The sequence below is a fragment of the Nerophis ophidion genome, linkage group LG25 (assembly GCF_033978795.1).
Source record: "Nerophis ophidion isolate RoL-2023_Sa linkage group LG25, RoL_Noph_v1.0, whole genome shotgun sequence".
NCBI lineage: Eukaryota > Metazoa > Chordata > Actinopteri > Syngnathiformes > Syngnathidae > Nerophis > Nerophis ophidion.
The window spans coordinates 28,709,754-28,722,253 of NC_084635.1; the positions used below are offsets into that span (position 1 = coordinate 28,709,754).

The 12,500-nt window shown below is 40.1% G+C and overlaps 2 protein-coding genes across 12 annotated transcripts in view; one reads left to right on the plus strand and one right to left on the minus strand.

Moving 5' to 3' along the window:
* Positions 1–12,500, minus strand: part of LOC133543081 (uncharacterized) — a 73,086-nt gene that overhangs the window by 53,317 nt on the left and 7,269 nt on the right. The gene's annotated exons all lie outside the window — the stretch shown is intronic.
* ppfia1 (PTPRF interacting protein alpha 1) overlaps positions 1–12,500 on the plus strand; it is a 71,650-nt gene that overhangs the window by 6,053 nt on the left and 53,097 nt on the right. For all 9 annotated transcript variants that reach the window (XM_061887485.1, XM_061887487.1, XM_061887488.1 and 6 more), the window contains exon 2: positions 4,073–4,342. In XM_061887485.1, the coding sequence (XP_061743469.1) occupies positions 4,073–4,342 (270 nt within the window). The remainder of the gene's footprint in view (positions 1–4,072; positions 4,343–12,500) is intronic.

Genomic DNA, 12,500 nt, shown 5'->3' on the forward strand with positions numbered 1-12,500 from the left:
AACAACCTGGCCAAAGGAATAGTGCAAAACATTTGTTTCACAAAAGATAAAATACAAACTAAATCTTTACATAAACAAAAATCAATAAAACTAAACATACTTAAAGTAAACATATTTTCTTGACTGTGGGACAGTGTCTTAAAATGAAATTCCTCCTTAACTCCTATATTTCAAGTTCTTATTAAAGGTAATAATGTGAATGTAACTGAGAGTGTACATATTGAACTAAATGGCCCCAATAAGAGTCAATTACTTATAAATATATGCCATTTAACTGGGGACACCCTTCAAGTCTCTCTGGGGTACCCACATCCCACCATATGTATTTATTTCAGTTTTCCTTTTCTTTGGCCCACCCCTATAATGGTATTCATTTTCTCTGCCTACTGTAAATAAAAACATCTACTCAATCTAGACTTAAGAAACAATGAATTTTGTGTTGTTGGGAACAGTTGATAAGTTAATGTGCGGTAAAACATTTCATGAACTCATCTCACCTTTAACGTGGGTTCTTAAATTAGTTTTCGATGTCGAGAGCAGTTTTAATTTGGCTTACAAATAAACACAACTAAAATTATTGTTTTGGGCCTTGTTTTATCCAAAGGGAGATGCATTGTGGGTCTCCTGAATGTTGTCTTCATCATTGAAAGAAACATCAGAGGGAGAGTCCCTCTTATCTTCCACTTTTTTCTTTTAATTGTCCGCTGGAACACACACAGTGTGTTGTGATTTTCCTTCCTGGTTCAATGACCTGCCCTAATTTTCCTATGAATTTGCCTGTCCGTAATGTTTTGCCCGAACCTCAACCAATAGTTTCTCCGTATTTTTTATCCTCCCCCCAAATTAGCAGTACATTTTTCGCTTTGTAGTAACTTGTAGCTTTGATGTAAGCTACTTCGCTACATGGGTCTAAAAATAGCTAAGCTACGGAATCAGTACTCGTGCAAAAAGTAACCAAGCTACTTGGGGATGCAGTGAAGTTTCATAGCTCGTTTACTGCCCAACACTGGTAATGTAGTAACTGGCACATTTATAACAGCATTTAATTGTACTAACTTTATAGGAGCCGTTTGCAACTTGCTCACAATTACATTTTTCAAAGCAAATAATATTACAAGAACACCATTGGTTAGCTTATGTTATCAATAGTGGTTTAGCAAAGCATGTATTAAAACCGTCCATCCATCCATCCATCTTCTTCCGCTTATCCGAGGTCGGGTCGCGGGGGCAACAGCCTAAGCAGGGAAGCCCAGACTTCCCTCTCGCCAGCCACTTCGTCTAGCTCTTCCCGGGGGATCCCGAGGCGTTCCCAGGCCAGCCGGGAGACATAGTCTTCCCAACGTGTCCTGGGTCTTCCCCGTGGCCTCCTACCGGTTGGACGTGCCCTAAACACCTCCCTCGGGAGGCGTTCGGTTGGCATCCTGACCAGATGCCCGAACCACCTCATCTGGCTCCTCTCGATGTGGAGGAGCAGCGGCTTTACTTTGAGTTCCTCCCGGATGACAGAGCTTCTCATCCTATCTCTAAGGGAGAGCCCCGCCACACGGCGGAGGAAACTCATTTCGAAACTGTCTATATTTTTCACAATTACTAAGTTTGTGTAAAAAAGAAAAATGTTACCGGCCAAGTAAAATGATTGGTGTTTATGGCAGTCAACCTGTTTGGTCAACATTTTTGCGCATAGAGCATGTGCACACATACAAAAAAAGTCTAAGAGAAGCAACAAACAATTTGCAATCATGTTGTTGTTATGATAGAGTATACATTTTAACCCTCGCTATCGAATTCGCTATCATTAGCTTACAACACCCAAAGCTAATGCGCATGCATGTGTTACGTACGTACTTCCTCTGGAAGAGAAGCCAATAGAGGTCGGGATATACCGCTTAAAATACACTGGAAAGTTAGCGCCCTCTTGGTATCTGTGTAAATGTAACCAGCCCCTTTTAACATACGGCGGTGTGTTGATTTCACAAATGTAACGCTCACTTTTTTTTTCAACTACAACACTGACTACAGCTCATTGCAGACATCCTGAGAACCAACAAATATAATTAAACATCACTTACTTACTGTACAATGTCTGCTCTCACTGGGATATCCCAATTGTTAGGTTGTTGATATCTTACCTTTTAGATGAATGATTAACTTATAATCTTTGCCAAGACATACAAAAGGGGGCGAGTGGGAGAAGCGTCTTTTTGGGGCTTTTTTGACATTTTGGGGTTTAAGTTTGATTTCCAACTTCAGTTTATGTCCACATCATTTTACTTTCAAGGTGAGAGGCATTATTTATCATTGCGAATTAACTTTCACAAGCTCCGAGGCAAGGAAACTGCTCATCAGCTTAAGATGTCAATAGATAGATAGATAGATAGATAGTACTTTATTGATTCCTTCAGGAGAGTTCATTCAGGAAAATTAAAAATTCCAGCAGCAGTGTTCAGAGTTGAGATCAATTAAACAGTAAAAAGTAAATAATGGGGTTTTAATGGAAACAAAATAAAAAATATTACAATAAGAGTAAAAAGCAACAATGAGAATAAAAATATAACTGTATAATAAGGATATAAGAAGAGAAACTAGGCAGTAGTGACCATGTTATGAAAACGTATTGCACTGTTATTGTTTTGCATCCCCCGTCATCCTAGTACCCCCCTCCCCAGAGAGGAGTTGTACAGTCTAATGGTGTACAATACAACAGCATAAGGAAGTTACCTCTCTCCAATCTATGTGTTGCTAGATATTAGCGCTTATAATAACACTATCACAAATACTTGATTAATATTCAGGTCACAAAATGTAAATGGCATATTGTTGGTGCTTTTTGAATGGTTATTTATTGTGTTTTATGGTCAGAATTTACACAATGATATCATAGTTCCCATCAGCTCCATTGTAAGTGGACTTTTATTTACAACATTTAAAAGTTAAAATGCATTAACATCCGTCAAAAAATACATATGTTCTTGTCTCATAAGGATTGTGATATGTAGGTAATATTTCTTAAAGAAAAGTGCAGTTCCTCTTTCAGGGTCTGTTCAAACAATCTCTACAGCATTCTGTTAATATGTCTGGCAATATAGAACTGACAGTTTTCCTGTTGCCACCTACTTGTTAATGGTTTAAGTTATCCTAGCAGTTATGTAAAATCCAATTCACATGATTACAGACTTTTGTCGAGCATTCAGTTTGAAGGACCAAGTTTTAAATACAGAGTCCTACCAACTCTATCGAATGTCCTTCCTCTGTTGATGGGCTACTTTTTTGAATAAATCTACTAATGTAGCAGGGTTTTATATATTGTGTAACTGAGAGATACATTCTTTTTTGTACATAACTAAAGCAGACCTGTTTTAGCTGGGCAAGGGTTGTTTCTGTAGCATTTACCAGTAAGTAGTTTCAGCTGATTTGGCTGTGTTTTGTCAATAGGCTGTTGCAATACTTATTGTTTTGTTGACCTTAGGCTGTGTTGATTAGATCACCTAGAAAATGAATTTTTAACCGTTTAAGCTTCTACTGTCACATCTGTCCAGTGATTTTAGAACATGAACAATTGCCAGGATTAATTGTCCAGTTAGCCTTTATAGTAAAATAATTTGTCTCTAGTTAAAATGCTCACAGATGCAAAATATACTTTGCTTCTACTTGCATTATTGATTTTCTGTCATACTTTTTCTTAGGAGTGGGAATCTTTTTATGAATTATCTGATCCTTTTTACTTTTTCTGTGGCTGCAGACAAAAAATAGAGGCGAAAGTCAACTTAATTGTCATTGTGCCAAGTACAGGTTCACAGCATAATATTTGTGGCATGGCAGGAAACAGCTGTAGGAGTATATTGCATTGCCTCATCACATGTGAACTGTAATTTGTGTCTGATTTTCTAATGAGGCTTTCTAGTAACCAGCATGTCACCATCTGGAAAAATATATTCCTAAAAAGCATTTGCTTACGCTGGGCATTCCACATATTTATTATGTTGCAATTAACATTTGAAAGGGAAATAATTAAGCTTATTTTATTGTTTTGCATTTGTATTAACATTTTTGTTCATCCAATCTTTGATTCTAGATGATGTGTGAAGTGATGCCCACGATCAGTGAGACAGAGGGGCCGAGTGGGGGAGGTGGCGCTGGCCGTCAAGCCTCCGGCTCCCCACTACAGTCAGACTCTGAAGGTCATTTTGAGTCTCTGATGGTGTCCATGTTGGAGGAGAGGGATCGTCTTCTTGAGACTCTGAGAGAAACTCAAGAAAATCTGGGCTTGGCTCAGGGTAAACTGCATGAAGTCAGTCATGAAAGGGACTCTCTCCAGAGACAACTCAACTCTGCTTTACCTCAAGTAAGTAACCGTATGTTTACACACAAACACGGTGATGATAATTCAACTTACGAGTAGGCTACCTTAAAGGGGGACTGCACTTTTTATGGAATTTTTCCTATCGTTCACAATCATTATAAAGGACATAACGATGGATGTATTTTTTTGCATTCTAACTATGAGATAAATGCGATCAAAGGTTCGCTTACAACGGAACCTATTGGAGACGCTCTACTCTGCCTATAAAAACATCCAAACACTTCCATTAAGGTTTTATATACACATATAATGTCTTAAAGGGCACATTTATAAAAACATTGAATATTTACATTTCTGTGTGGAGTTTGCATGTTCTCCCCGTGACTGCGTGGGTTCCCCTCCGGGTACTCCAGCTTCCTCCTACCTCCAAAAACATGCACCTGGGGATAGGTTGATTGGCAACACTAAATTGGCCCAAGTGTGTGAATATGAGTGTGAATGTTGACTATCTGTGTTGGCCCTGCGATGAGGTGTCAACTTGTCCAGGGTGTACACCGCCTTCTGCCCATATGCAGCTGAGATAGGCTCCAGCACCCCCCGCTCCATCACTATGTTTGCATTTTTTTCTTCGTCACTGATTATTACTCACTGCAGACTTAATGAGAGGCAACAAACATAACAAAACCTAATTTACTGTACAAGGTCTGCTGTCATTAAGATGCCATCTGCTATGATGGTCATATGGTCCCATTTAGATGAGGAAAAACTCATAATCCTCGCGAGGAAACGGGGGGAGGTGACCAAGCACCTTTTCGTGTCACTCTCTCCATTCCTGAGTCTAAATTGGATGTCAAAGTGTACTGACTTGTCAGATTGCACCATCAACCTTCTTCTGTCCAGTGGAGAGGGATAATTTATGATAGGGCTGGACGATTATGGCAAAAATAATATCCATTATTATTTTGGTTGCTACTGTAATCACGATAAATTACTCAATATTCATTCATTTGAAAACAAGAGTATTAGAAAGGGTCCAGCACCCCTTCAACCCCAAGCGGGACATGGGGTAGAAAATGGATGGATGGATGGCGTATTTATTATACCAACCCTGTTTCCTTATGAGTTGGGAAATTGTGTTAGATGTAAATATAAACGGAATACAATGATTTGCAAATCATTTTCAAACCATGTTCACTTGAATCTGCTACAAAGACAACAATATATTTGATGTTCAAACTGATAAACATTTTTTTTTTTTGCAAATAATCATTAACTTTAGAATTTGATGCCAGCAACACGTGACACCAACCCTGTTTCCATACGAGTTGGGAAATTGTGTTAGATGTAAATATAAACGGAATACAATGATTTGCAAATCATTTTCAAACCATGTTCAGTTGAATATGCTACAAAGACAACAACATATTTGATGTTTAAACTAATAAACTTATTTTTTTTCCAAATAATTGTTAACTTTAGAATTTGATGCCAGCAACACGTGACAAAGAAGTTGAGAAAGGTGGTAATAAATACTGATAAAGTTTAGGAATGCTCATCAAACACTTATTTGGAACATCCCACAGGTGTGCAGGCTAATTGGGAACAGGTGGGTGCCATGATTGGGTATAAAAACAGCTTCCCAAAAAATGCTCAGTATTTCACAAGAAAGGATGGGGCGAGGTACACCCCTTTGTCCACAACTGCGTGAGCAAACAGTCAAACAGTTTAAAACAACGTTTCTCAAAGTGCAATTGCAAAAAATTTAGGGATTTCAACATCTACGGTCTATAATATCATCAAAAGGTTCAGAGAATCTGGATAAATCACTTCACGTAAGCGGCATGGCCGGAAACCAACATTGAATGACCGTGACCTTCGATCCCTCAGACGGCACTGTATCAAAAACCGACATCAATCTCTAAAGGATATCACCACATGGGCTCAGGAACACTTTAGAAAACCACTGTCTCTAAATACAGTTGGTCGTTACATCTGTAAGTGCAAGTTAAAACTCTACTATGCAAAGCGAAAGCCATTTATCAACAACATCAAGAAACACTGCCGGTTTCTCTGGGCCCAAGATCATCTAAGATGGACTGATGCAAAGTGGAAAAGTCTTCTATGGTCTGACGAGTCCACATTTCAAATTGTTTTTGGAAATATTCGACATTGTGTCATCCGGTCCAAAGGGGTAGCGAACCATCCAAACTGTTATCGATACAAAGTTCAAAAGCCAGCATCTGTGATGCTATGAGGGTGCATTAGTGCCCAAGGCATGGGTAACTTACACATCTGGGAAGGCACCATTAATGCTGAAAGGTACATACAGGGTTTTGGAACATCATATGCTGCCATCTAAGCGCCATCTTTTTCATGGACGCCCCTGTTTATTTCAGAAAGACAATGCCAAGCCACATTCAGCACATGTTACAACAGCGTCGCTTCGTGAAAAAAAAGCGTACAGGTACTTTCCTGGCCCGCCTGCAGTCCAGACCTGTCTCCCATCGAAAATGTGTGGCGCATTATGAAGCGTAAAATACGACAGCGGAGTGTTGAACGACTGAAGCTCTACATAAAACAAGAATGGAAAATAATTCCACTTTCAAAGCTTCAAAAATTAGTTTCCTCAGTTCCCAAACGTTTATTGAGTGTTGTTAAAAGAAAAGGTGATGTAACAGTGGTAAACATGCCCTTTCCCAACTACTTTGGCACATTTTGCAGCCATGAAAATCTGAGTTAATTATTATTTGCAAAAAAAATAAAGTTTATGAGTTTGAACATCAAATATCTTGTCTTTGTAGTGCATTCAATTGAATATGGGTTGAAAAGGATTTGCAAATTATTGTATTCCGTTTATCTTTACATCTAACACACTTTCCTAACTCATATGGAAACTGGATTTGTACTAGGAAACTTTAATTGTAATAAAAAAAAACTGACATCCTTTAGTAACAAATAAACCACAAGTTAAGTAATAATAGCAATAACAGTTAAAGCTACGAGCAGTGTTGAAAGGGCCCTCGTCCCTTTGCACTGCGGGCTTGGCGCAAGTCTGCAGGCACACATGACGCATGTAGGGACTCCGTGCGCAACCCAAGGGTCCCTGGTTCAAATCCCACCTAGTACCAACCTCGTCACGTCCGTTGTGTCCTGAGCAAGACACTTCACCCTTGCTCCTGATGGGTGCTGGTTGGCGCCTTGCATGGCAGCTCCCTCCATCAGTGTGTGAATGTGTGTGTGAATGGGTAAATGTGGAAGTAGTGTCAAAGCGCTTTGAGTACCTTGAAGGTAGAAAAGCGCTATACAAGTACAACCATTTATTTATAGTCACATCCTTCCCGATGCCCGATGAAAACTTTCATCATGCACAACAAATATAATGATTGTTGGCCCCTGTGGAGCTGAGTTAATCAAGTTTTGTGTTGTTGGGCAAGTCTTAAATGGTCCACACACATGGCGCCATTGTATTTGATATCAACTTGTAGCCATGATCAAACATCAACATTTTTCAAGTATTTAAAAAAAGATAGCTGATCACCTAAAGTAAAGTATTTACAGTTTGATGGCCGATGGGGTGGAACAGTTTTCATCGCTACACTCTGTCCAATACGAACAGGGCCCTTCATGGTCTCATCATTTACCAGTCAAGATCAAGATCTGAGTTTGTGGAGCTAAGTTTTTAACATTTCGTGTAAGATGGCCAAAAGCCATCAGCGCAATTTTTGGTGCCATATTTTGGCGCAGGCAAAATGTGTTTTGCAACTTGTCATCCTCTTTTCGTTTAGTATCTGTCATTTTAACGACAACTTATTTGGCCCAAGTCCCGAGGAGGAGTTTGTACAGTACGACCCCTTTTTTTTCATCGAATACAGGCCAAAAAACAAAGTTGCCTAGTTCGGTGCTATGCCACACCCACATCTTCTAGCGTAAAGCAAATTTTGTCCGCAATTTATCATCAAGTCCATGTATAGTCTATGTAATTTTAACCACGACTCATTTAGTCAAAGTCCCTGGGAGGAGTTTGTTCAAGTACGACCCCGTATTTGAACCGAAAACAGGCCAAAAACCAAGGATGCCCAATTTGGCGACATACCACCGCCACATCTTATGGTGTTGGAAAATTTCCATCAAAATTTATCAACACGTCCATGTATAATATCTGTAATTTTAACTGCGACTCACTTGGTCAAAGTCCCTCGGAGGAGTTTGTTAAAGTACGAGCCTTTTTTGCCACAAAAAATGGCTGACCTAAACCAATATGTCCGACTTCTTGTCTGGTTTTGAATATAGGTTTTTAAGACTTATTTGTGCATCCTGTCATGATGGATGTCTCCAGCGATTTCCGGGACAATATGTGAAATAGGGCCCAAGGGCTTATTTTTTTAATTTTAAGGGGTGCGCTGGCGAGCCATTTAACCAAGTTCTTCGCCAGACCGGACGAGTTTGGCCAAAACATTTTTAATTTTCATATATTTTAAGGCCCTCAAAGAGGGCTTCACAGTGAAATTATAATAACTAGGAATGGGTGCACCTAGACGTTAAATCTTCATGTCAGTTTGGAGAAAGATCTGATCATCTGAAGTGAAGTTTGATTAGTAATGGCGAGGGGAGGGGCAGATTTCGCTGTGATGCTCTGCTCACTTCTGAACAAGTACTGACCCATCGGGGACTTCAGGGTGCCATCAACATCATTTCTACAAATGATGACCAAAATCTGAACTCGTAGAGCCAAGTTATTAAAGTTATGTGTTTTGTGGCAAGCCATCAGATCAAAGTTTGGTGCCATGCCTTACCCATATTTTGTCATGAGTGAAAGTAAACTGCTACAATTTATCATCACCTATCAGTTTAGTATCGGTCTTGGATGACCTAAAATGCAGAAATGACCATTGGTGGTGGCGTGGGGCAGATTCTGCCGCCAGGACCAGCCCACTATGAATAAATATGTAAAGGTACTTACTCATTGGGGACTTCAGGGTGTCAGCATCATCATTTCTACCAGTTAGGATCAAGATCTGAGTTTGTGAAGCTGAATTTTTAACATTTGTGTAAAATAGCCAGAAGCCATTGCAGCAAAGTTTGGCGCGAGGCCACGGCCACATTTTATGGCGTAGGCAAAATCTGTTAGAAATTTATCATCATAGCTATGTGTGTGGTCTGTAATTCTAACCACGGCTTATTTGATCAAAGTCCTTAGGAGTTTGTGTGGCCGAAAAATGTCAGACGGAAATCATGATTGCCGACTTCATGTTTGTTTTCAGACATGGGTTCTTGAGAATTTGACGTGCGTCGTGTCATGAAAGAAGTCTTCAGCTATTTTCGTGATGATACGTGATCCTAGGACGAGCTGCTAAATTTTTACAACTTAAAAGGGGGCGCTATTTGGCCGAGTTTTGCAGTTCAGTTTCGAGACCTCTAAAATATCCGATTAGACCCCTAACAGTCATCTGTGCAAAATTTGGGGAGTTTTCATGTATGCTGAGGGCCTCAAAAATGCGGCCAAAGTGGGAGAATAATAATAATTATTAAAGCTGTGAGCAGCGTTAAACGGGCCCTCGCCCCCTTTGAACCGCAGAGTTCACAAGAGTATACCAGCACGCACAACGCTTGCGGTCAAGTTCCACACCGATGCCCCAACCCACCATCAATAACTTCAGGAAGATCAGATTATGTTTTCATGCAAGGACTGCTGGACTCGGGAAAGAGTTTCCGCAGCCTCCATAGCAGAACCTCCAGGTTCTGTAACATTTTCTTCTCAGGTCATAAGACTCTTGAACGCATCATGATAATCCCCTCAATTACCCACAAAAACAGATTAACTCGCTGGACTATAAAGACAATATAACATACACCCGTAAACGTAAATGCATTTGCATAAGTGCAATATATTTATCTGTACAGTAAATTTATTCATATCTGCACCTTCTTTTGTAAATGCAAACACTCTGCACCGTATTGATCTTTTATCCTGCACTAAAACGAGCTAATGCAACAAAATGTTGTTCTTATCTGTACTGTTCAGTTCAAATTTGAATGACAATAAAGGAAGTCTAAGTCTAATGTGTAAGGAGGTTATGGCAGTTATTTTTGACCACTTGGGCGCAAAATATGCGCTGCAGTATACATAACGTTAGGTCTCACCCAACACCCTGACCCCCCCTTAAAATATTTCGTGAAGATTGGAGCATGTTCACGGAAGTTATTAGAGTTTTGATGTTTCATCACTAGGGTGCGTTAATAGTGCCATAGTGGTTATGCAATTACTTCAACCTAACGTCCACCCACCATAAAAAAAATTCAGGAAGAATGGACCATGTGGAAAGAAGTTATGATTGTTACAATTGTTCAACACAAAAGGCCGATAAAGGCAGTATTAGTGCTGTTAGGTCTAACCTAACACCCCGAACCCACTGTAAAATTATTCTGGAAGAGTGGACCATGTGGACGGAAGTTATGAGAGTTACAATTTTTTACCACTAAGAGGCGATGAATGTGCCATAGTAATTAGGCAGTTTCTTCCCACCCAACACACCAACCCACCTAAACAAATTCAGGAAGATTGGAGCATGTGGAAGGAAGTTTTGACAGTTATACCTTTTCACCTCAAGGCGACAATAAAGGTGCTGCAGTATTCAACACCCCGACACACCATAACAATTTTCCAGGAAGATTGGAGCATATGGACGGAACTTATGACAGTTATAATTTTTCACCGCTAATGTGCCACAGTAGTAATGCAGTTGGGTCCCACTCAACACCCCAACCCACCATAAGAAACTTCAGGAAGATTGGAGCATGTGTAAGGAAGTTATGCCTTTTATAGTATTTCACCACCAGGGGGCATTAATTGCACTACAGTTGTCATTCAGTTAGGTAAAACCCTACACCACAAACCACCATAAGAAAGTTCAGGAAAATCGGATGATGTTGAAGGAAGTTATGGCCTTTATAATTTTCCAATACAAGGGGGGATATTGGCACCACTGCAATAATACAGTTGCAACCCACTCATTACCGTGATCCACCATCAAAAATTCCAGGAAGATCGGCGCATGTGTAAGGAAGTTAAGACTGTTATAGTATTTCACCAGAAAGAAGCGATAACTGCGCCACATTTGTCAGGCAGTAAAGTTGTACCCTAACCCACAACCCACCATCAAAAATTTCAGGAAAATCGGATCATGTTGAAGGAAGTTATGGCTGTTATAACTTTCCATCACAAGGGGGAGATATCGGCACCACTTCAGTAGTGCAATTGCAACCCACATATTACCGTGATGCACCATCAAAAATTTCAGGAAGATTGGAGCATATGGAAGGAAGTTATGACAGTTATAGTTTTGCACCAAAAGGGGGAGATGGTAGGGACGATATTAAATTTTAGGAATGGTTGGGCCCTAAAGCCTCATGTCAGTGTGGAGGACAATCTGACCATCTAAAGTGAAGTATTGACAGTTTGATTGGTAATGGCAGGTTTCACACTCCGGCTCCACCCATTTTAAATAGCTATGAACAAGCACTGACCCATCGGGAACTTCTGGGTACCATCAACATCATTTCTACCAATTATGACGAATATCTCATCTTGTGGAGCCAAGTTATTAATGTTTTGTTTTTAATGGCGAGCCATCTGATCAAAGTTTGGCGCAATGCCACAACCACATTGTGTCATGAGCAAAAGTAAACTGCAATAATTTACCATCACCCATCAGTTTAGTATCGGTTTTTGATCACCCAATGTGCCGAAATGACAGTTAGATTGGTGATGGCATGGGGCAGATTTTTTTCGCCAGCCCCCGCCCGCTACAAATAGAGGTACTGATCCATAGGGCACTTCAGGGTGTCATCATCATCATTTCTACCAATAAAGATCAAGGTCTGAGTTTGTGGAGCTTTGTTTTTAACCACATGTTTTAGTGCACGCACACCTATAGTACAGTAGGACCTACAGTATTTGTCCAACTCCAAACTGCATGGAGAAGAGGATTGCATTTGTCAGGCCTCTACCTTTATTTACACCTGTACAACTTGAGTGTCCCCCCTGAAAAATAAGTTCCTGCTAGTCGCTATTAACAACAACAAGGAAGCGATATTTCAAGGGTCCAGTCGTTTTATGCCATTTGTGCTTCATTGTGACAGATACTGAATGCCTTGCTGTTGCTCCCTTTGGTTTGGCGGTAGCACTGCATACATGATCAAC